The sequence below is a fragment of the Halichoerus grypus genome, chromosome 9 (genome assembly GCF_964656455.1).
Source record: "Halichoerus grypus chromosome 9, mHalGry1.hap1.1, whole genome shotgun sequence".
NCBI lineage: Eukaryota > Metazoa > Chordata > Mammalia > Carnivora > Phocidae > Halichoerus > Halichoerus grypus.
In genome coordinates this window covers 128,721,033-128,747,538 of record NC_135720.1, presented here as the reverse complement: position 1 = coordinate 128,747,538, position 26,506 = coordinate 128,721,033, and the positions used below count along the sequence as shown (strand labels likewise).

Genomic DNA, 26,506 nt, shown 5'->3' with positions numbered 1-26,506 from the left:
ATTTAGCAAACTCTCATCAAGAACTTTTTCTGTAATAAGCCTATCCCCACTGACTTCATAAAATCTCCCAGGGAACATGTTAAAAATATTCCAAATCATAAGTAAATATGCTAAAAACAAAACAAAACAAAAACACGTAGAGCATTTTTAAACACATACAAATGAATCACTATGGAGAATGGATCTAATCTCCTGGTATTTCTATTCAATGGATAATAGAGTAGTGATCAATAAGTTATGTATCTTCTATTCTCTCCTGAAATAAAACATAGCCTAGATTTCTAATATTAGACATTTTCAAAATAAGACTAGTCAATAAAATGACACCCAGAGACATACTTACCTTCTTTCATCTCCAAGTCTGTTGTTTAGGTAATTGAGAAACCGTCTACTATCCTTCAAATAAATAATGCAAACTTTAAGAAAAAAAGTTTTAAATATTTTTACCAGCATTCAGATGCTAGTGTTTGCTTCTAAATTCCCAGGATCCAGTAACATCACAAGGTTCCACCAAGATTCATTATTACAGGTTAATTAAAACAATACATTGTGTTAGAAAGAGGACGCTTCAGACCCAAATTCTGGAAGGAACCCCCAGCCAGGAGATTTTCAGCTGAGGAATGCTTTAAGTCTCCAAAAGTTATGTGCACAGTTACATTTCACTGGGTTAAGAGAAAAGAAATACATTTAACTAGTGACCTAGATTATAGTTTTGCTAACCCATTGGCATCTATCTTGCTAACATCTGCCCAGAACGAGCCAACCACAAACCCATAAACTTATCAATTTGGGGGTTATTCTGGGTGCATTATCCACTGCCAATTTTCCTTATGAGGAGTTCTCTATCCCATTCCTTCCTGGTTTCTCTCTGCTCATACAGGTTCAGAGAATAAGGATTATTTTTAGAGAGTTCTCCTGACCAGAAGCAAGTAAGAAGGTAAATTTGTTGCCTCCAAAATACTAAAGCTGAACAGACACGGACCCAGGCTTTTGTCCCTTTTCTTAGGGAGGACTGGCTATTGTAGTCCATCCTTACACTCTGCATCTTTATGCAACACTAAATAGACAGCAGTAATGTAAGCCTTGACCTAAAAGTAGTTCCATTAAGAAGTCAATGGCTCTGGGGGGGGGAAGGATTTGAGAAATGTTACTTTTGCCCTATTTTCATGAAATTTCCCTGACCATGAGGGAATGACGTAGAGAGAAAAAGGGAACTAACCTCTGAGTTTAACATCCCAGGCATGTTGGTTTCTCTCATTCAGTTCTCACAACTTTAAGGTGGGTTGTATTCCCATTTCACAGATAATGACACTAAGGCTTTGTAAATCATCTACCTTACCAAAATGCATACATCATGTAAGCCAGGGAAGTAGTACTCAAACCTGAGCCTTATGGTCTTTCCATTTAGATCAAATTCAATACTGGCTAAACAACTACTACCTATCTGGCAGTAGGCTCAAAGTTAATATTTTTAATAATATATTTAAAATTCCAGATTTAATAAAATTCTAATTGCATAGCAGTTTTGACCAGAAAAGCTTGGTTCAACATGAGCATGGTTATTAAGAATTTTACTTTTTCTAAGGACCTAACCTTCATTTTAGGAACTTTTAGAAAGAAGAGGAAAAACATTTTAGCCATTTTAGGATGGAGGTGAGTATGCAGCAAAGCTACAAGCTATTTCTGTGCTATTTGGGAATATAGTCACCGTGAGCCCAGATTGCATGGAAAACACTGGAAATTATTATTCCTCTAAAATAGAGAGGCCGGATGGCTCAAAACACAACTACCTATAATACTCCTCTGCAACTAGAACACCCCATGCCTATTTCAACCTCCCCTCATTGCCCCAGCTGCTCTGTACAAGGCTGAAATGCACATTTTCTCTTCCAGCTCTCCCTACCATCTGAGATGCACTGAAAATTGCTCCCCACTCCATGACATTTTCTTGGACTGGATCCATCATATTCACATCATCTGTCTCCAGTCCAAATTACCTTAAAAAAAGAGTTTTATCTGTATGCCCATATTTGGTGCACAGATTTTCTGTTCATACAGTCCTCAGATCATTTCACATAAATGGGAAACAGGAAGCTTAAGAATGGCTACTTATTCACTTAAATCATTTATTAATTTAAGAAAAATTCCTCCCCTGAGCCCAATGTTGAAGAAAACACTGAGGAGGTTTAATAAGTATTGGTTAAATGGACTTTTGATGACCAGGAATCTCACCGTCTCAAATTCTCGATCCTTAATTTCTTTGAAAGCTTCAGCAATGACATCATCTTCAAACCACTCATGGACAAGCTCATCCCTTGATTTTTTCAAGGTCAGCCTACACAATGCTTCCAAAAGAGCAACCTGCTGGTCATAATCTAGAGATTAAGAACATGGTAGATCATTCTAGGATGGGCATAAAGCAAAAGAAAAAAAGAGGGGGGGGGGGAGTTCTACAGATTAGCACTTGTTCTAAGAAATTCCATCTTAGAAGACTAGCATTGTACATTACAGTTATAAGCAGTAAGATGTATCCTAGAGCATTTTACTTAAATTCAATATTTAAGAAACATTAGCAGAAAATCTAAATAGGCCAGCATATAACAATTAAAACATACTTCTGCATTTTATGTTTTATATTAAAATATTCATCAAAAGCAACTCAAACAGGCTTAAAAATATATTACAAAAATAAGATAAATTGTGATATTTCATGACTGATAAAAGCTACATATAACATGTTTAAATTTCAAATGATTTTAAAAGTAAAAAGCAAGTTGCAGCTGTATATGTACAATAGAAGAACATTTATAGAATGCTTTTAAAATTTGCAAAACAATGTATGAAGTGACAAATCACTAAATTCTACTGCTCAAACTAATATTACACTATATGTTAACTAGAATTTAAATAAAATTAGAAAAAAATAATATATCTTGTTTATGAATACGTAGAACAAAAGTAGAAAAACATACTTTTGAATGAGAAACAAATCCAAGAAGGATTACCTCTACTAATGGAGAGGAGAATGGGATCAGGGACATGTATACCAGGGGCTTTACCTGTAACTGATTTTACTTAAAGTGAAGTAAATGTGGCAAAATGATAAAATTTGACTAGGCTGGTTGGTGAGGAAATGAGTATTCATGAATTATTCTTTATGGCTTTCAGCATGCTAAAACTTTTCATAATAAATTAAAAATGAAGTGCTATTCCTATTTTCAACTTGACCATAATTTTTACCCATAGTTTTAAGATGCTCACAAAACCCCCAAGAGTCCAATATGTAATACTCTAATATTTAAAGTTCTAAACACGTCTTACCACCCACAGTCAAGATTGTCCTTGCCAGGTCTTTCCTGAAACATTTAGATAAATTACATTTTACTGAAATGTACATAAAACTTTACTATATTAGTATTAAAATTTAAAACCAAGATGTATATTTTTAATATTTTTTAAAGATTTTATTTATTAGAGGAGAGCACATGCATGAACTGAGGGGAGGGGCAGAGGGAAAGGGAGAAGCAGACTCCCACCTGAGCAGGCAGCCCAACACAGGCTCGATCCAGGACCCTGAGATCATGACCTGAGCCAAAGGCAGATGCTTAACCAACTGAGCCACCCATGGCCCCCCACCACGATGTGCATTTTTGAAATTATTTCAAATTCATCATCAGAATTTCTTAAATGTCAAGAATACATCTTTATGGAAAAATTATGTATTAATGACTTAAATGTACTTTTTAAAAGAAGCTAGAGTTATTATACATTCAGAGGTTCTATTTTTCCTTCTGTAAAGTGAATTCAATTGGAGGATGTCTGAAGATTATCAAACGCTAAGATTCTGGAATTTTATAGTCATCTCACCAACTTGCGTGTATATATTTTTTGTATAATCTTTTTAAAAACATAGTTGATACCTGGAAGAAATGCTACAGTAGGTGCTGTCTTTCCAGTGAGCTCTTGAACTGCTTTTAAAAACTGATAAATTTATTATTTATCATGTAATAACCTAACCCTATTACATTTAACAACAGACTCCCATATCCTATATTCATTTAACAATTTCAACTAAATGCTAACAAGTATGATACTGGTCTTTTAATGTCTGAAATAACTCCCATTTTAAAGACTAGATTGGCCAAGAAATCTCGTAGTTCAGTTTCTCATAAACAGGTTGATTTGTTACTATTAAAAAGAAGCCTTAAAATAGTACCACTGCTTTGTGCTTGCAGACTTTACATCTAACCTGAAGTCCAGAACATTCCAGACTTTCTATAACACATAAACAATAAGGCAGGACAATAGGATTAGTTTGAAAACTTATGAGAAAACATCAGGTCAGTTGTTCTCCAATTCTAAATATAACATTAAGAGTAATGATTAGGGGCGCCTGGGTGGCTCAGTTGGTTAAGCAACTGCCTTCAGCTCAGGTCATGATCCTGGAGTCCCGGGATCGAGTCCCACATCGGGCTCTCTGCTCAGCGGGGAGTCTGCTTCTGCCTCTGACCCTCCCCCCTCTCATGTGCTCTCTCTCTCTCTCTCTCTCTCATTCTGTCTCAAATAAATAAATAAAATCTTTAAAAAAAAAAAAAAAGAGTAATGATTAAATTAGTCAAATATTTTTAAGGAAATATTCAGTAGAAAAATTGCATGCTGCAAACATTAGTTAAATGGACAAACATGATAGCAGTGGGCTCCATGCTCACCATCACTTCATTCAGGCCTACAATAGGACAAACTTGATTGCCCTTCCTCTCATCAGTCATGGCTGCTTGTCACATGAATGATGCATGCCACAATATATCAATGATGCTGGTTAGTGGTTAACACAGTAACATTTAGGTTCAAATTTTAAAATGGGTGCTGGTTTTGCTCTTTCCATGGCCACACATTATAACTTTACCTCCAAATTTCAATGTCCCAAGGACTACATAACAGTCATCAAAAAACAAAAATCCACTGTTTTTCCATTGTTGAAAAGCAATACAAATTACATTGGCATAGCTAAAAGTTGGTAGCCTTTGATCATTTGCTACTAAGTAACATGCTCATCACTTTCAATGGGTTGCTTGATTCAACCTGTATAATAACTATCAATCAAGGATTATGGTTGGCTCCATTTTAGTGAGCAAAGAGGTGGCAAAACCAGGATTTGGAGCCCAGCAGTCTGGCTCCAGAGTCTGTACTCTTAACATTCTCCATGAGCTAATTTAACTCACATTCACAGAGAAAACAATAACCTATGGCCCAAGAAAGCATTTCAACTCATAAACTTGATAAACATACTACTAAAGAAGAACTTAGCAAAGTCTAGCTTTTTCCCTTAGTCCTCCTTTGCTGCTTAGCACAGTGCCTGCATACAGTAGGTACACATTTACCGAAAGAAGCAATGAAGGTGTTAGGTCTAAGGAGAACAAAGACAGAGGTAGTACAATCCAGAGGGGTTTTAGCCTTACATCATCCCATAATCAAGTACAAGGTCACTTACATAAGATGACGTGGACCTTCCAACAAGGGGAGTCGTCTTCGCTCTTCCCGAGGCATGGCATGAAAAATGGAGTTCAAAGTTTTCAAAGCCTGGAGTCAGAGAAAGTATTTACAGGGAAGAAACATGGAGGCTTATTGCACAACCCTCTCTAAGGTCTTTAGAGCAGCTGTTAATCAGTTTTGTTATTTGCAACTCACCTCCTGCTGAATGAAACGATTTACAGTCTTTTCTGTCACCAGAAATCCTAAGATAAGTATGAAGGAATCCAACATCTCAATTTTCCCTGAAAGCATAATTTTAGAAGAATCAAATTGATGCTAAAAAGAATAAGGAAAGGACTCCCACAAAACAGGAAGTGGCAGAGACTGGAAAAGCCATGAGAGCAATAACCATTTTAGAAATTAAAACAGTCTGGGCAATAAAACAGGGACAAAATACACTTGCATTGCATAGACCCACATTGAGGAAAAGAACAGCATACACAAAGTGTGACTGTGTGTGATTACCCTATCTCAAGCAAAGCTACTTTTGTTTTTCTGTCCAGACAGATATACAAAGAGTAGCTACTGCACAGTTTTCTGTTGTTTCTTACATTGTATGTTTTCTAAAAATAAAAATTTTGAGGCCTTATGCTAACAGAAGTAGGGTTTGAACAAAGTATTGGCCTTTATTAAACAGCATAATTATGGAAACTTCAGTTATTTATAGGTCGGTACGCAGTAAAAGAAATGGGTATGAGATTATCCTCTATGCTTATTAAACTATGATTTCATTTATGCACATTAAGATATAAAATGACAGTATACACTTATGAAAAGTACAAAAATTTATGGTAAGATCCTAGCATTACTCTTATAAGTTCAAATGTGCAATTTTTATATATGGATTATTCATCACATGTCATATTTACCCCCCATAGAACTCATGAGATTGTAGGAACCCAAAACCAGAAAATAGAAGTAAAAAAAGATTCCTCTTCCATTAAAAAAAGCCAGATTGATACTGCTGGATGATCTCTAGAAACCAGAAATTTGGCTAGGAGCTATGCCAACAACTTGCCTGCCAGTTTAAAACTTGAAGATTTCAACACAGCCCAGATGGACAGAGGATCCTAAAGACATTTATGTACCCTGTCAGTTAGCAACTATCAGGTGTCAGTCTTTTCATTTACATAGTAAAGAAAACAAATAGAGCCCTACAAAAGGGAAAGAGGAATACTGCCATTAGGTAGCAGAAAAGGGACTTTTTAAAAAGTGCTTACTTCAGGAAACGAAGATTTAAGAAGCATGTGACTTATCACAAAAACATAAAAGAACATGAATTCTACAAAAGAGTCCCCACCCTCAAAGAGTCAGCATAATAAATAACCTGGCCTGAGACATGGCAAAAAAGTAGCAGTTTCAAAACTACCTGGGGCACACATTGAAGAGATTTATTTACTAATCTCAGAATATGTGGTGGAGGGGCAGGAATCTTTAGGAGACTTCTCTAAGAACAAAAATGCTGGTGGGCACCATTTCTCTTCCTCTCCCTCAGCTTACATAGCTGGACAATTATGGGAGCCTGCTGTGACACTCTCCTCCAATCTTGCTAGCACCACATGCCCCCCCCCCAATGCTCCCTTATAGACCTGCCCCATCCAACCCACCTGCCTCAGCAGCCATCCCTACAAAGTGGCTCCTACCCCACCACACCAAGCAAGCTGCCCCAGTGGGGACCAGCACCACTCCAAAGTGACTACTGCCCTGGAGAGGAGGAGGAAATAATCCCACACACCAGTTTGCCCACAGTTCTAGCAGCCAAGCCTTTTAGCCAATCACACAAGGAGAAAGCCCTGCTCTTAGGTGTGCTTGCAACAAAGAGGTTGGTTGCAGATACCTAGTCTGACTGCCAACCGCACCCACCAATGAAAGCCTCTGAGCCACACAGGGAGAAAGGCTGGTCATCTGATATACTCACACAGAGAGGCTAATTCCAGACAACTAGCCTGACTGCTGATCCTGCCCACCTACAAGCCCACAGAGGCCTTACACAGGCCCTTCAATGCTGCATGGACCAAACACTGCCCAGTGCACCCACAGTAGGCAAAGTGGGTCATTGCAGCTGACTGGGCTGAAAATAAACACAGCTAGACACAACAGAAAAGTATACACAACCCACATAGGAGACACACCACTAGCTTGTGTGGTTCTGATGACTAGAGGGCATGGCACTATAGGGAACCACTGAACTTCTATACAAGGCAACTACTTTCAAGACTAGGAGACACAGCTGTCCTCCATAACACATAGAAAAAGACAAAGTGAGGAAAATAGGAATATGTCCCAAATGAAAGAACGGACAAAAATCACAGCACAAGAACTAAAAGAAATGGAGATAAGCAATATGATAGAGAATTCAAAGTAATGGTCACAGAAATACTCACTGGACTTAAGAGTGGATGAGAGTGAGATCATAAACAAAGATAGAAAATATAAAAACAATCAGATGAAGAATTCAGTAACAAGAACAAAGAACTAGAGGGAATCAAGCATATTAGAGGAGACAAAAGCACAGCTCACTGATCTGGAAGACAGGGTAATGGAAGAGAACCAAGCTGAACAGCAAAAGGTGAAAAATAATAGGTTAAGGGAACTCAGCAGCATCATCAAGCATATAAAATTCACATTGTAGGAATCCCAGAAGGAGATAAGAAAGGGGTGCAAAATTTATTTGAAGGTATAACTGAAAACTTCCCTAAACTGGAGAAGGAAACAGACATCCAGATCCAGGAAACAGAAATCCTAACAAGATGAATGCAAAGAGGGCCACATCAAGACACATGAATACCAAAAATGGCAAAATGGAATAAGAGGATTGTAAAAGCAGCAAAGGGAAATAGTTACATATAAGGGAAACCCCACAAAATCATCAGCTTATTTTCTAGCAGAAACTTTGTGGGTCAGAAGGGAATGGAATGATCTATTCAAACTGCTAATAGGAAAAAACCTACAACCAAGAACACTCTACCCAGCAAGGTTATCATTCAGAATAGAAGAGATAAAGAGTTTCCTAGACAAAAGCTAAGGGTGTTCATCACCCCTAAACCAGCCTTATAAGAAAGGTTAAAGGGAATTATCTGAGTGGAAAGAAAAGGCCATAACTAGAAGAAAATTATAAGAGAAAAAAAATTCACAGTAAAAGTAATAATTAGGGTAGTAGATTCAACTATAAAGCCAGTTTGTTCGCACACAAAAATAGTAAAATCTGCTATATCTACAAAAAACCAGCCAAGGATATACAAAATAAGAAGATGCAAAATATGACACCATATACAGAAAATATGGAAGGGGGATGAAAAATTAGGTGCTTTTAGAATGTGTTCAAACTTAAGTGACTATCAACTTAATAAAAATTGCTATATACAAAAGATGACAAATGAACCTAATGGTAATCATAAATCAAAAACCTCTAATACACATACATAAAAAAAGAAAAAGGAATCCAAGCATAACCCTAAAGAATGCCTTCAAAGCACAAGGGACAAAAGCAGAAGATACAACACTACAAAAACAACTGGAAAAGAATTAACAAAATGTCAATACATACCTGCAATAATTACTTCAAATGCAAATGGACTATTTCCAATCATAGGGAAGATGGAGTGTAAGAGAACCCTAAGGTGACCTCATCCCACAGATAAAAATGGCAACAACAGCATAAATAACCCAGAAAACAACCTGAAGACTGGCACAACAAACTCCACAAAAGTATAAAAGAGGCCATATTGGAGAGGATAAGAAAGTCAGTGGGGAGCAAAACTGACTGTAGCCTTTCATGGGGGGTGGGGAGACCCAGAAATGGAGAGAAATCACACCAGGGATCCCACACAAAAAAGATGAATCCCCACAACAGCAGGGCACACACAACACACATATGGGATACCTCCTGAAGCACCAGGTTCTAGTGAAGAGGGGACACTGCACTGCAGGATAATACAGAACGTTTCCTTCATAAGGCTTTTATTTTTAAGAGCAGGAGACATAGCTGACTTTCCAAACACAGAAACAGACACAGAATTAGACAAAATGAGACAGGAATGTCCCAAATGAAAGGACAGGTAAAGACCACAACAAAAGACATAAGCAAAGTGAATATAAGTAATATGCCTGATAAAAAAATTTAAAGTAATGATCATAAAGATACTCAATGCACTTAAGAGTGGAGGATATCAGAGAGAACATTAATGGAAATATTTTAAAAAACAAACAAAAAAACCACCAGAGAGGCCCATGGGTAGTGCAGTTGGTTAAGCATCTGACTCTTGCATTCAGCTCAGGTTGTGATCTCAGGCTTGTGAGATCAAGCCCTGCATTCGGCTTTGTGCTCAGCATGGACTCTGCTTGTGACTGTCTCTCCCTCTCTCTGCCCCTCCCCCCACTACATGCATGCACATGCACTCTAAAATAAATAAATCTTAAAAGACGAAAGAAGTGGAGATGAACATAATAAATGAAATTTAAAAATATACTAGATGGAATAACAGGCTAAAGAGAGGAGAGGAGCAAGTTAACATGGAAGACAGTAATAATGGAAAGTAATCAAGTTGAGCAGGTGAGAAAAAAATTAGGCAAAATGAGAACAGATTTAGGGAGCTCAGTAACCCCATAAAGCATAATATTCACATTAAGAGATCCCAGAAGGAGAAGAGAGAAAAGGGGGCAGAAAAGTCTATTTGAAGAAACCACTAAAAATTTCCCTAATCTGGGGAAGGTTTGAAACCTATCCAGATGGCAAGAGAGTTCCCAACAAAAATAAACCCAAGGAAGTCCACACCAAGATACATAGTAATTAAAATGGCAAAATGTAGTGATAGAGAATTTTAAGAGCAGCAAAATAGTTACATATATATCAAAAAAAAAACCCATAAGGCTATAAGCTGATCTTAAGCAGAAACTTTTTAGGCCAGAAGAGAGTGGCATGATATATTCAAAGTGCTGAAAGGAAAAAATTTGCAACCAATGGTACTCTATCCAGCAAGGCCATCATTCAGAATAAGAGTTTCCCAACTATCATAATCAATAACTGGCCCTACAAGAAATGATAAAGGGGACCCTGGAAAGAAAGACTCTAAGTAAGAATAAAAGAATGAAGCACAAAAGTAGTAAAAATAAGTATGCCTGAAAACCGGTCAAGGGGAGGTGGACGGAACAACATGGTGGAGGAGTAGGAGACCTGGATTTCGTCTGGTCCCAGGAATTCAGCTGGATAGGGATCAAACCTTTCTGAACACCTACAAACTCAACAGGAGATAGAAGAAAGGAATAGCAACAACTCTCTGAACAGAAAAGCGACCACTTTCTGGAAGGTCTTTTCTGATTTGTTTAGAGTATATTTTCTGGGGACGTTGTTACCCTGTTAGCATTTTGTTCTCTCATTCATCTATTCTCCTCTGGACAAAATGATAAGATGGAAAAAATCACCTCAGCAAAAAGAACAAGAGGCAGTACTGACTGCCCGGGACTGACTCAATATGGATATTAGTAAGATGTGGAACTAGAGTTCAGAATGATGATTTCAAAGATACTAGCTGGGCTTGAAAAAAGCATGGAAGTTATTAGAGAAATCCTCTCTGGAGAAATAAAAGAACTAAAATCTAACCAAGTTGAAATCAAAACGGCTATTAATGAGGTGCAATCAAAAATGGGGGCTCTATCTGCTAGGATAAATGAGGCAGAAGAGAGAATTAGTGATATAGAAGAACAAATGATGGAAAATAAAGAAGCTGAGAAAAAGAGAGATAAACAACTACTGGATCACGAGGGCAGAATTCGAGAGATAAACGATACCATAAGACGAAACAACGTTAGAATAATTGGGATCCCAGAAGAAGAAGAAAGAGAGAGAGGGGCAGAAGGTATATTGGAGCAAATTATAGCAGAGAACTTCCCTAATTTGGGGAAGGAAACAGGCATCAAAATCCAGGAGGCACAGAGAACCCCTCTCAAAATCAATAAAAATAGGTCAACACCCCGACATCTAATAGTAAAACTTACGAGTCTCAGAGACAAAGAGAAAATCCTGAAAGCAGCTCGGGACAAGAGATCTGTAACCTACAATGGTAGAAACATTAGATTGGCAACAGACCTATCCACAGAGACCTGGCAGGCCAGAAAGGACTGGCATGATATATTCAGAGCACTAAATGAGAAAAATATGCAGTCAAGAATACTATATCCAGCTAGGCTATCATTGAAAATAGAAGGAGAGATAAAAAGCTTCCAGGACAAACAAAAACTAAAGGAATTTGCAAACAAGAAACCAGCCCTACAGGAAATATTGAAAGGGGTCCTCTAAGCAAAGAGAGCCTAAAAGCAACATAGACTAGAAAGGAACACAGACAATATACAGTAACAGTCACCTTACAGGCAATACAATGGCAGTAAATTCATATCTTTCAATAGTTACCCTGAATGTAAATGGGCTAAATGCCCCAATCAAAAGACACAGGCTATCAGATTGGATAAAAAAACAAGGCCCATCGATATGCTGTCTGCAAGAGACTCATTTTAGACCCAAAGACACCCCCAGATTGAAAGTGAGGGGGTGGAAAACCATTTACCATGCTAATGGACACCAAAAGAAAGCTGGGGTGGCAATCCTTATATCAGACAAATCAGATTTTTTTTTTATTTTATTATGTTATGTTAGTCCCCATACAATACATCATTGGTTTTTGATGTGGAGATCCACGATCCATTGTTTTTATATAACACCCAGTGCTCCATGCAGTACGTGCCCTCCTTAATACCCATCACTGGGCTAACCAATCCCCCCTACCCCCTCCCCTCTAAAACCCTGTTTGTTTCTCAGAGTCCATGGTCTCTCATGGTTCATCTCTCCCTCCAATTCCCCCTCCCCATTTTTCCCTTCCTTCTCCTAATGTCCTCCATGTTATTCCTTATGTTCCACAAATAAATGAAACCATATGATAATTGACTTTCTCTGCTTAACTTATTTCACTTAGCATAATCTCCTCCAGTCCCATCCATGTTGATGTAAAAGTTGGGTATTCATCTTTTCTGATGGCTGAGTAATATTCCATTGTATATAGGGACCACATCTTCTTTATCCATTCATCTGTTGAAGGGCATCTCAGCTCCTTCCACAGTTTGGTTATTGCGGACACTGCTGCTATGAACACTAGGGTGCATATGGCTCTTCTTTTCACTACATCTGTGTCTTTGGGGTAAATACCCAGGAGTGCAATTGCTGGGTCATAGGGTAGCTCTATTTTTAAATTTTTTTTTTTTAAGATTTATTTGCGAGAGAGAGAGAATGAGAAACAGAGAGCATGAGATGGGGGAGGGTCAGAGGGAGAAGCAGACTCCCTGCTGTGCAGGGAGCCCGATGTGGGACTCGATCCCGGGACTCCAGGATCATGACCTGAGCCGAAGGCAGTCGCTTAACCAACTGAGCCACCCAGGCGCCCTATTTTTAAATTTTTAAGGCACCTCCACACTGTTTTCCAAAGTGGCTGTACCAACTTGCATTCCCACCAACAGTGTAAGAGGGTTCCCCTTTCTCCACAACCTCTCCAACATTTGTGGTTTCTTTCCCTGTCCATTTTTGCCATTCTAACTGGTGTAAGGAGGTATCTCAATATGGTTTTGATTTGGATTTCCCTGATGGCTAATGATGATGAACATTTTTTCATGTGTCTGTTAGCCATTTGTATATCTTCTTCAGAGAAGTGTCTTTTCATATCTTCTGCCCACTTTTTGACTTGATTGTTTTTTGGGTGTTTAGTTTGAGAAGTTCTTTATAGATCTTGGATACCAGCCCTTTATCTGTAGTGTCATTTGCAAATATCTTCTCCCATTCTGTGGGTTGCCTCTTGGTTTTGTTGATGGTTTCCTTTGCTGTGCAGAAGCTTTTTATCTTGATGAAGTACCAAAAGTTCATTTTTGCTTTTGTTTCACTAGCTTTTGGAGATGTATCTTGAAAGAAATTGCTGTGGGCAATGTCAAAGAGGCTACTGCCTATGTTCTCCTCTAGGATTTTGATGGATTCCTGTCTCACATTGAGGTCTTTCATCCACTTTGAGTTTATCTTTGTGAATGGTGTTAGAGAATAGTCGAGTTTCATTCTTCTGCATGTGGCTGTCCAATTTTCCCAGCACCATTTATTGAAGAGACTGTCTTTTTTCCATTGCATGTTTTTTCCTGCTTTGTCAAAGATTATTTAACCATAGAGTTGAGGGTCCATACCTGGGTTCTCTATTCTGTTCCATTGGTCTATATGTCTGTTTTTGTGCCAGTACCATGCTGTCTTGGTGATTACTGATTTGTAATATAGCTTGAAATCGGGCAACGTGATGCCCCCAGCTTTGTTTTTCTTTTTCAACATTTCCTTGGCGATTCGGGGTCTTTTCTGATTCCATACAAATTTTAGGATTGTTTGTTCCAGCACTTTGAAAAATGTCATTGGAATTTTGATTGGGATGGCACTGAAGGTATAGATTGCTCTGGGTAGCATAGACGTTTTAACAATGTTTATTCTTCCAATCCATGAGCATGGAATATTTTTCCATCTTTTTGTGTCTTCTTCAATTTCTTTCATGAGTGTTTTGTAGTTCCTAGAGTATAGATCCTTTACCTCTTTGGATAGGTTTATTCCGAGGTATCTTATGGTTTTTGGTGCTATTGTAAATGGAATCATTTCTCTAATTTCTCCTCCTACAGTTGCATTCTTAGTGTATAAGAAAGCAACTGATTTCTGTGCATTGATTTTGTATCCTGCCACATTACTGAATTGCTGGATGAGTTCTAGTAATTGGGGGTGGAGTCTTTTGGGTTTTCCACATAAAGTATCATGTCATCTGCGAAAAGAGAGAGTTTGACTTCTTCTTTGCCAATTTGAATACCTTTTATTTCTTTTTGTTGTCTGATTGCTGTTGCTAGGACTTCTAGTACTATGTTGAACAATAGTGGCAAGAGTGGGCATCCTTGGGGGCGCCTGGGTGCGCTCAGTCATTGAGCGTCTGCCTTCAGCTCGGGTCATGATCCCAGGGTCCTGGGATCGAGCCCCGCATCGGGCTCCCTGCTCGGCGGGAAGCCTGCTTCTCCCTCTCCCACTCCCCCTGCTTGTGTTCCCTCTCTCGCTGTGTCTCTGTCAAATAAATAAATAAAATCTTTAAAAAAAAAAAAAAAAAAAAAGAGTGGGCATCCTTGATGTGTTCCCGATCTTAAGGGAAAGGTTCTCAGCTTTTCCCCATTGAGGATGATATTCGTTGTGGGTTTTTCATAGATGGATTTTAAGAACTTGAGGAATGTTCCCTCTATCCCTATACTCTGGAGAGTTTTTATCAGGAAAGGATGTTGTATTTTGTCAAATGCTTTTTCTACATCAATTGAGAGGATGATATGGTTCTTTTTCCTCTTCTTATTAATGTGTTCTATCACATTGATTGATTTGCGAATGCTGAACCACCCTTGCATCCTGGGGATAAATCCCACTTGGTCGTGGCGGATGATCCTTTTAATGTATTGTTGGATCCTATTAGTTAGGATTTTGTTGAGGATTTTGGAATCCATATTCATCAGGGATATCGGTCTGAAATTCTCCTTTTTGATGGGGTCTTTGCCTGGTTTGGGGATTAAGGTAATGCTGGCCTCATAGAATGAGTCTGGAAGTTTTCCTTCTGTTTCTATTTTTTGAAACAGCTTCAGTAGAATAGGTATTATTTCTTCTTTGAATGTTTGGTAGAATTCCCCAGGGAATCCATCAGGCCCTGGACTCTTGTTTTTTGGGAGGTTTTTGATCACTACTTCAATCTCTTTACTGGTTATTGGTCTATTCAGGTTGTCAATTTCTTCCTGTTTCAGTCTTGGCAGCTTATAGGTTTCCAGGAAGGCATCCATTTCATCCAGATTGCTCAGTTTATTGGCATAGAGTTGTTGATAATAATTTCTAATAATTGTTTCTATTTCCTTGGTGTTAGTCGTGATCTCTCCCCTTTCATTCATAATTTTATTAATTTGGGTCCTTTCTCTTTTCTTTTGGATAAGTCTGGCCAGTGGTTTATCGATCTTATTAATTCTTTCAAAGAACCAACTTCTAGTTTCGTTGATCTGATCTACTGTGTTTCTGGTTTCTAATTCATTGATTTCTGCTTTAATTTTAATTATTTCTCTTCTAATGCGTGGCTTAGGCATCGTTTGTTGCTTTTTCTCGAGTTTTTTAAGGTGTAGAGTTAGTTGGTGAATTCGGGATTTTTCTATTTTTTTTGAGTGAGGCTTGGATGGCTATGTATTTCCCCCTTAGGACCGCCTTTGCAGTATCCCATAGGTTTTGGACAATGTGTTTTCATTGTCATTTGTTTCCATGAATTGTTTAAGTTCTTCTTTGATTTCCTGGTTGACCCAAACATTCTTGAGCAGAGTGGTCTTTAGCTTCCAAGTGTTTGAATTTCTGCCAAATTTTTTCTTGTGATTGAGTTCCAGTTTTAGAGCATTGTAGTCTGAGAATATGCAGGGAATAATCTCAATCTTTTGGTATCGGTTGACACCTGATTTGTGACCCAGTATATGGTCTATTCTGGAGAAAGTTCCATGAGCGCTCGAGAAGAATGAGTATTCTGTTGTTTTAGGGTGGAATGTTCTGTCAATATCGATGAGGTCCATCTGGTCCAATGTATCATTCAAAGCTCTTGTTTTCTTGTTGATTTTCTGCTTAGATGATCTGTCCATTGCTGAGAGTGGAGTATTGAGGTCTCCTACAATTAACATATTGTTATCAATAGGACTCTTTATTTTTAATAAGTTGGCTTTTTAATAATTAAGTTGGCTTATGTAGATGGCTGCTCCCATGTTTGGGGCATAGATATTTACAATTGTTAGATCTTCTTGTTGGATAGACCCTTTAAGAATGATATAGTACCCTTCTGTGTCTCTAATTACAGACTTTAGTTTAAAATCTAATTTGTCTGATATAAGAATTGCTACCCCAGCTTTCTTTTGAGGTCTGCTGGCATGGAAGATGGATCTCCATCCTTTCACTTTCGGTCTGGATGTATCTTTAGGTTCAAAATGAGTCTCTTGTAGACAGCATATGGATGGGTCCTCTCTTTTTATCCAATCTGCAACCCTCTGCCGTTTTATGCGAGCATTTAGGCCATTCACGTTGAGAGCGATTATTGGAAAATATGAACTCACTGTCATCATGTTGCCTGTGAAGATGTTTTTATAGATTGTCCCTGTAAATTTCTGTTGTATATCACTCTTGGGGTCTTTCTTCTTTTATAGAACCCCCCCTTAATATTTCTTGCAGGGCCAGCTTAGTGGTCACATATTCTTTCATTTTCTGCCGGTCTTGGAAGCTCTGCATCTCTCCATCCATTCTAAATGACAGCCTTGCCAGATAAAGTATTCTTGGCTGCATGTTCTTCCCCTTTAGTACCCTGAATATGTCTTGCCAGGCCTTTCTGGCTTGCCAGGTCTCTGTGGATAGGTCTGACGTTATTCTGATGTTCCTCCCTCTGTACGTAAGGAATCTCTTCCCCCTAACTGCCCTTAAGATGGTTTCCTTGGTTCTAAGATTTGCAAGTTTTACTATTACATGCCAGGGTGTTGGCCTGTTTTCCTTGATCTTGGGAGGGGTCCTCTCTGCCTCTAGGACACGAATGTTTGTTTCATTCCCCAGATTAGGGAAGTTCTCAGCTACGATTTGCTCAAATACATCTTTTAGTCCTCTCTCTCTCTCCACTCCCTCTGGGATTCCAATTATTCTGACACTGGAATGCGTCATGGTGTCACTTATTTCTCTGATTCTATTTTCATGGATTCTGAGTTGTTTTTCCCTGGCCTCCTCTTTTCCCTTTTTATCTATTAAATTGTCTTCCAGGTCGCTTATTCTCTCTTCTGCCTCAGTTACCCTAGCCGTTAGATTATCTAGATTGGATTGGATCTCACTGATAGCATTTTTAAGTTCTGCCAATTCAGCTTTTATTTCTGCCCTTAGAGACTCTATGTTGCCATTGATTGATTTCTCCATTCTTGCTATTGTCTTCACAATTGCTAGCCTGAATTCCATCTCCGACATCTTGGTTATAGCTGCATCCATTTGTAAATCTGCAGCATAAGTCATAATCTGAGTCTTTTCTATTTTGGGGGCTCGTCCTCCTAGTCATTCTGTTGATGGGTGTTTGAGGGAATGTATAGAGTCCAAATTATTGACCAGAACCCAAGCAAGATGCACCTGTTTTCTTGGGACCTTAGGGTTGCTGGCCTCTTGTTTTCCCAGCCTGTCTTCTGCGGGAGGGGCCTGCCACGCTGTTACTCAGGCAACCCTGTTTGGGGGGAGTTGCCCTGCCCCCCTGTGGCGGGGGATGGGCTCAGCGGGAATCAGTTTTGGGGGCTTTTGTTCTCTGGCAGCTTTCCCTGTCGGCTTTCCGCGTCTCTTCCACGAGTCAGAGCAGAAGAGACCATTTCCAATCCTCTGCCTCAGAGCAGAGAGATTGCAGTCTGTTCTTCAGTGAGCTCTCCAGGCCACACAGTCTCCGTTTCTGTCCGTGCTGCTATAAACTGCAGCGGCCTGGGTTGTGTGCCCCTCCGCAGTGCCCCCAGTCCTGCCTCCAGGTCAGGGCACATCTCTGCCCTTTGTGTTTTTTTTTTTTTTTTTAAAGATTTTCTTTATTTGCGAGAGAGAGAGAATGAGAGACAGAGAGCATGAGAGAGAGGAGGGTCAGAGGGAGAAGCAGACTCCCCGCTGAGCAGGGAGCCCAATGTGGGACTCGATCCTGGAACTCCAGGATCACGACCCGAGCCGAAGGCAGTCACTCAACCAACTGAGCCACCCAGGCGCCCTGCCCTTTGTGCTTCTAAAACCGCCAGCTGCTCCCAGTTCGTGCGCGCGACCCCGCCGCTCCGGGTTTCCACCCTGGGGGCTGCAGTTCGCAGGCGTGACCCCGCCACTCTGGGTTTCCGCCCCGGGGGCTGCCCTAGAGTCCTTTCCCTGCCGCTACCAGTCTGCGAGTCTGAGCCCCGTCCACAGCGCACGAGGCTGTCGCACACCAGCGGTGTAGGATCCCATGGCCAGGCACCCTCCTGCTGCCGTTTATTCTATCTGCCCGCAGAATCACAGCTCCCTGCTTTGTACCTCAAAACCAACCACCTACAATATTCTGTTTGTAGAGATCCAGATCTTCTTACATCTCAGGCTGGTTTTGTGGGTGCTCAGAGTGGTCTAGTAAATATCCAGCTCAATTCCGGGGACCAGTTGAAATAGGGTCCCCTACTCCTCCACCATCTTTCCCCCCTCCCTGACAAATTAGATTTTAAACCAAAGACTGTAATAAGAGATGAGGAAGGACACTAGATCCTACTTAAAGGGTCTATCCAACAAGAAGATCTAACAATTGTAAGTATCTATGCCCCTAACATGGGAGCAGCCAATTATATAAGCCAATTAATAATAAAAGCAAAGAAACACATCAACAACAATACAATAATAGTGGGGGACTTTAACACCCCCCCTCACTGAAATGGACAGATCATCTAAGCAAAAGATCAACAAGGAAATAAAGACTTTAAATGACACACTGGACCAAATGGACTTCACAGACATATTCAGAACATTCCATCCCAAAGCAACAGAATACATATTCTTCTCTAGTGCCCATGGAACATTCTCCAGAATAGATCACATCCTAGGTCCCAAATCCAGTCTCAACCAGTACCAAAAGTTTGCAATAATTCCCTGCATATTTTCAGACCACAATGCTGACCACAAAACTAGAACTCAATCACAAGAGGAAAGTCGGAAAAACTCAAATACATGGAGGCTAAAGAGCGTCCTACTAAAGAATGAATGGGTCAACCAGGAAATTAAGGAAGAATTAAAATTCGTGGAAACAAATGAAAATGAAAACACAACTGTTCAAAATCTTTGGGATACAGCAAAGGCAGTCCTAAGAGGAAAGTATATAGCAATACAAGCCTTTCTCAAGAAACAAGAAAGGTCTCAAATACACAACTTAACCCTACACCTAAATGAGCTGGAGAAAGAACAGCAAATAAAGCCTAAACCCAGCAGGAGAAGAGAATAAAGATCAGAGCAGAAATCAATGAAATAGAAACCAAAAGAACAGTAGAACAGATCAATGAACCTAGGAGCTGGTTCTCTGAAAGAGTTAACAGGATTGATAAACCCCTGGCCAGACTTATCAAAAAGAAAAGAGAAATGACCCAAATCAACAAAATCATGAATGAAAGAGGAGAGATCACAACACCAAAGAAATACAGCAACTCTATGCCAGCAAATTAGATAACCTGGAAGAAATGGATGCATTCCTAGAGATGTATCAACTACCAAAACTGAACCAGGAAGAAATAGAAAACCTGAACAGACCTATAACCACTAAGGAAATTGAAGCACTCATCAAAAATCTCCCAACAAAAGCCCAGGGCCAGATGGCTTCCGGGGAATTCTACCAAACATTTAAAGAAGAATTAATACCTATTCTTCTGAAACTGTTCCAAAAACTAGAAATGGAAGGAAAACTTCCAAACTCATTTTATGAGGCCACCATTACCTTGATCCCAAAACCAGACAAAGACCCCATCAAAAAGGAGAATTACAGACCAATATCCTTGATGAACATGGATGCAAAAATTCTCACCAAAATACTAGCCAATAGGATCCAACACTACATTAAAAGGATTATTCATCACGACCAAGTGGGATTTATCCCTGGGCTGCAAGGTTGGTTCAACATCTGCAAATCAATGTGATACAATACATTAACAAAAGAAAGAACAAGGATCATATGATCCTCTCAATAGATGCAGAAAAAGCATTTGACAAAGTACAGCATCCTTTCTTGATCAAAACTCTTCAGAGTATAGGGATAGAGGGTACATACCTCAATACCATAAAAGCCATCTATGAAAAACCCACAACAAATATCATTCTCAATAGGGAAAAACTGAGAGGTTTCCTCCAAAGGTCAGGAACACAGCAGCGATGTCCACTATCACCAATGCTATTCAACACAGTATTAGAAGTCCTAGCCACAGCAATCAGACAACAAAAAGAAATCAAAGGCATCCAAATCAGCAAAGAAGTCGTCAAACTCTCACTCTTTGCAGATGATATGATACTTTATGTGGAAAACCCAAATGACTCCACCCCAAAACTGCTAGAACTCATACAGGAATTCAGTCAAGTGGCAGGATACAAAAATCAATGCACAGAAATCAGTGACATTCCTATACACCAACAAGACAGAAGAAAGAGAAATTAAGGAGTCAATTCCATTTACAATTGCACCCCAAACCATAAGATACCTAGGAATAAGCCTAACCAAAGAGGCAAAGGATCTGTACTCAGAAAACTGTAAAATACTCATGAAAGAAATTGAGGAAGACACAAAGAAATGGAAAAACGTTCCATGCTCATGGATTGGAAGAACAAATATTGTGAAGATGTCAATGCTATGTAGAGCAATCTACACATTCAATAAAATCCCCATCAAAATACCATCCACTTTTTTCAAAGAAATGGAACAAATAATCCTAAAATTTGTATGGAACCAGAAAAGACCCTATTTCAAATAGCCAGAGGAATGTTGAAAAAGAAAAGCAAAGCAAAGCTGGCGGCATCACAATTCTGGACTTCCAGCTCTATTACAAAGCTGTCATCATCAAGACAGTATGGTACTGGCACAAAAACAGACACACAGATCTATGGAACAGAATAGAGAGCCCAGAAATGGACCCTCAACTCCATGGTCAACTAATCTTTTATAAAGCAGGAAAGAACGTCCAATGGAAAAAAGACAGTCTCTTCAACAAATGGTGTTCGGAAAATTGGACAGCCACATGATGAAACTGGACCATTTCCTTACACCACACACAAAAATAGACTCAAAATGTTTGAAAGACCTAAATGTAAGACAGGAGTCCATCAAAATCCTAAAGGAGAACACAGGCAGCAACCTCTTCGACCTCAGCCACAGCAACTTCTTCCTAGAAACATTGCCAAAGGCAAGGGAAGCAAGGGCAAAAATGAACTATTGGGATTTCATCAAGATAAAAAGCTTTTGCACAGCAAAAGAAACAGTCAACAAAACCAAAAGACAACTGACAGAATGGGAGAAGATATCTGCAAATGACATATCAGATAAAGGGCTAGTATCCAAAATCTATAAGGAACTTCTTAAACTCAACACCCAAAGAACAAATGATCCAATCAAGAAATGGGCAGAAGACATGAACAGACATTTTTCCAAAGAAGACATCCAAATGGCAAACAGACAGATGAAAAAGTGCTCAACATCATTCGGCATCAGGGAAATCCAAATCAAAACCTCAATGAGATATCACCTCACACCAGTCAGAATGGCTAAAATTAACAAGTCAGGAAACGACAGATGTTGGCGGGGATGCGGAGAAAAGGGAACCCTCCTACACTGTTGGTGGGAATGCAAGCTGGTGCAGCCACTCTGGAAAACAGTATGGAGGTTCCTCAAAAAGTTGAAAATAGAGCTACCCTATGACCCAGCAATTGCACTACTGGGTATTTACTCCAAAGATACAAATGTAGGGATCCAAAGGGGTACATGCACCCTGATGTTTATAGCAGCAATGTCCACAATAGCCAAACTGTGGAAATAGCCAAGATGTCCATCGACAGATGAATGGATAAAGAAGAAGTGGTATATATATACAATGGAATATTGTGCAGCCATCAAAAGGAATGAGCTCTTGCCATTTGCAACAACATGGATGGAACTGGAGGGTATTATGCTGAGCAAAATAAGTCAATCAGAGAAAGACATGTATCATATGACCTCACTGATATGAGGAATTCTTAATCTCAGGAAACAAACTGAGGGTTGCTGGAGTGGTGGGGGGTGGGAGGGATGGGGTGGTTGGGTGACAGACATTGGGGAGGGTATGTGCTATGGTGAGCACTGTGAATTGTGCAAGACTGTTGAATCACAGATCTGTACTTCTGAAACAAATACTACAATATACATTGAGAAAAAAAAGAAGAAGATAGCAGGAGGGTAAGAATGAAGGAGGGGAAATCAGAGGGGGAGACAAACCGTGAGAGACAATGGACTCAAAAACAAACTGAGGGTTCTAGAGGGGAGGGGGGTGGTAGGATGGGTTAGCCTGGTGATGGGTATTAAAGAGGGCACGTTATGCACGGAGCACTGGGTGTTATACACAAACAATGAATCATGGAACACTACATCAAAAACTAATGATGTAATGTATGGTGATTAACATAACAATAAAAAATTTTTTAAAATGTCAAGGGATTCACAAAAGGATGTAAAATACGACATAGCAGGGGTGGGAGGAAAGAAATAAAGAATGGGTTCAAACTTAAGTGACCATCAACTTAAAATAGACCATTGTATGCAGAAGATGTTATATACAAACCTAATGGAAACCACAAATCAAAACCTAGTAATAAATATACTTAGATTCCTTTCTAGTTTTGACATATCACTAAAGACAACTAATTGTGAGAGAAGAAAGCAAGAAAGAACACAGAAAAACCATAGAAATGACCATAACAAGTAACAAAATAGGAATAAATACATACCTATCAATAATTACTTTGGACTGTCTAGTCCATTTATATTCAATGAAAAGACACAGGGTGATGGAATGGATAAAAAAAAAAAAAACAAGACCCATCTATATGCTGCCAACAAGACACTCATTTCAGACCTAAAGACACCTGCAGATTGAAAGTGAGGGGATGGAGAAATATTTATCATGCAAATGGATGTAAAAAGATGGGCTAGCAATACTTATATAGGAAAAACTTTAAAACAAAAGCTAATAAGAAACCAAGAAGGACACTATATAATCATAAAAGAAACTATCCAACAAGAAAATATAACAATTGTAAATATTTATATACCCAACATGGTATAACCCAAATACATAAGTCAGTTAATAACAAGCATAAGGGAAGTAATCAATAATACAATAGTAGGGGACTTAACAGCCCACTTACATCAATGGACAGATCATCAAAACAGAAAAAAACAAGAAAATAGTGGCTTTGAATGACACACTGGACCAGATAGACTTAACAGGTATATTCAGAACATTCTATCCTGGAACGCTTGGGTGGCTCAGTTGGTTAAGCATCTGCCTTTGGCTCAGGTCATGATATCCAGGTCCTGGGGTCAAGTTGTGCATTGGGCTCCTTGCTCAGCAGGGAGCCTGCTTCTCCCTCTGCCTGCCACTCCCCCCTGCTTGTGCTCTCTGACAAAATCTTAAGAAAAAAAGAACATTCTATCCTAAAACAGTGGAATATGTATTCTTTAATGCACACAGGACATTTTCCAGAATAGATCACATATTAGGCCACAAAACAATCCTCAACAAATTCGAAGAGACTAAAGTCCTACCATGCACCTTATCTGAAACTAGAAATTGGCCACAAGAAAAAAAAAAAAATCTGTAAAGAGCACAAATACATGGAGGTTAAACAACATGCTACTGAACAATGAATGAGTCAACCAATAAATCAAAGAAATAAAGACAAATGAAAATGAAAACATAATGGTCCAAAATCTTTGGGATGCAGCAAAAGCTGTTCTGAGAGAGAAGTTTATAGCAATACAGGCCTACCTCAAGAAGAAAAATCTCAGACATAACCTTATATCTAAAGGAGCTAAGGAAAAACCCCAAAACAAACCTAAAACCAGCAGAAGAATAAATATTAGAGCAGAAATAAAATGGAAACTAAAAAATAGGGCGGATCAATGAAACCAAGAGCTGGTTCTTTGAAGAGATCAACAAAATTGATAAACCTCTAGCTAAACTCACAATAACAGCAACAAAAACCCAAATAAACAAAATCACAAGTGAAATAAACAGCACAGAAATACAAACAATGGTAAGAGATTATAAAAAAAATATGCCAACAAACTGAACAACCTGGAAGAAATATATAATTCCTAAAAACCTAACCTTCCAAAACTGAATCGGGAAGAAATACAAAATTTGAACAGACCAATTACCAGCAATGAAATTGAAGCAGTGATCAAAAAAAATTCCCCCCAAAAAACCAAAATTCCACGACCAGTGGCCTCACAGGAGAATCTACCAAACATTTAAAGAAGAGTTAATACTGGGGCACCTGGTCAGGTGGTTAAGCATCTGACTTGATTTAGCTCAGGTCATGATCTCAGGGTCCTGAGATCAAGCCTGGTGATGGGCTCTGTACTGGGCATAGAGCTTGCTTAAGATTATCTCTCCCCCATCTCTCTTCCCAACCCCCAACCCCCGCCACCGACTCACGCTAAAAAGGAGGGGGAAAAAAAAAAGAAGTGTTTACACCTATTCTTCTCAAACTATTCCAAATAACAGAAGAGGAAGGAAAACTTCCAAGTTCATTCTAGGAGGCCAACATTCCCCTGATACCAAAACCAGATAAAGATACCACATATACCCACAAGTGTAAACAAGCCAATTATCTCTCATGAACATGGACACAAAAATCTTCAAAACAATATCAGCAAAGAGAAAGCAATATTAAAAAAAAAAGGTCACTCACCGTGATCAAGTGAGATTTATTCCTGGAATAAAAGGGTGGTTCACTCTTTTACAAATAAATGGGAAATAAAAACATTTTAATAGATGTAGAAAAAGCATTTGACAAAGTACAACATCCATTCATGATAAAAAAAAAAAAAAGAAAAAAAAAAAACCCTCAAGAAAGTAGGTTTAGAGGGAAAACACTGCAACATAATAAAGGCCTTTTATGAAACACCCACAGCTAACATCATACTCAATGGGGGAAAACAGAGCTTTTCCCCTAAGCTCAGGAAAAAGACAAGGATGTCCACTTTCACCTTTTATTTAACATAGTACGGGAGTCCTAGCCACAGCAATTAGACAACATAAAAAAATAAAAGGCATCCAAATTGGAAAGGAAGAACTAAAACACAGTATTTGCAGATGACAATACTCTATATAGAAAACTCTGAAGGCTCCACCAAAAAACTAGAACTGATAAATCAACTCAGTAAAGTTGCAGAATACCAAAAAAAAAAAAAAAAAAAAATCAATGTACAGAAATCCATACATTTCTATATAATAATGAAGCAACAAAAAAGAAACATTAACAATCCTATTGACAACTGCCCCAAACAAAATACTTAGGACTAAACTTAAGTGGTGAAAGACACATACTCTGAAAACTAAAAAACACTGATAAAAGAAATTGAAGAGGACAAGAACATATGGAAAGGTATTCCATGCTCATAGATTGGAAGACTCCTAAAATGTCCATAGTACCCAAAGCAATCTACAGATTTCTGCAATCCTTATCAAAATACCAACAGCATTTTTCACAGAACTAGAACAATTCTAAAATTTGTATTGAACCACATGAGATCCCAAATCGCCAAAGCTATCTAGAAAAAGCTAGAGGCTTCACAATTCCAGTTTAAGTTATACTACAAAACTGTAATAAACAAAACAGTAGGTATTGGCACAAAAATAGACACACAGATCAATAGAACAGAGTAGAAAGTCTACAAACCCACAATCATATGGTTAATCTTTGACAAAGGAGGCAAGACTATGCAATGGGAAAAAGATAGTCTAGTCTTTTCAGCACATAGTGCTAGGAAAACTGGACAGCTACATGTAAAAGAATGAAACTGGATGACTTTGTCTCACCATACACAAAAATAAACTCAAGATGGATTCAAGACCTAAATAGGAGATGTGTAATGATAAAAACCCTGGAAAAGAGCATAGGTGGTAAGGCCTCTGACATCAGCCATAACATTTTTCTAGATAGTTCCCCTGAGGCAAGGGAAACAAAAGCAAAAATAAACTACTGGGACTTCATCAACATAAAAAGCTTCTGCACAGTGAAGGAAACAACCAATGAAACTAAAAGACAACCTACTGAATGGAAGAGATTTGCAAATGACATATCCAGTAAAGGGTTAGTGTCCAAAATATATAAAGAACTTATACAACTCAACAC

The 26,506-nt window shown here is 38.8% G+C and overlaps 1 protein-coding gene across 1 annotated transcript in view; it reads right to left on the bottom strand.

Annotated features, from left to right (window-relative positions):
* The window catches only part of SYCP2L (synaptonemal complex protein 2 like), a 119,864-nt gene that overhangs the window by 80,078 nt on the left and 13,280 nt on the right, over window positions 1-26,506 (bottom strand). The window contains exons 8-12 of the mRNA XM_078054374.1: window positions 5,689-5,774; window positions 5,492-5,580; window positions 3,322-3,356; window positions 2,233-2,375; window positions 344-396 (exon numbers count right to left, since the gene is read on the bottom strand). Of these exons, the coding sequence (XP_077910500.1) occupies window positions 344-396; window positions 2,233-2,375; window positions 3,322-3,356; window positions 5,492-5,580; window positions 5,689-5,774 (406 nt within the window). The remainder of the gene's footprint in view (window positions 1-343; window positions 397-2,232; window positions 2,376-3,321; window positions 3,357-5,491; window positions 5,581-5,688; window positions 5,775-26,506) is intronic.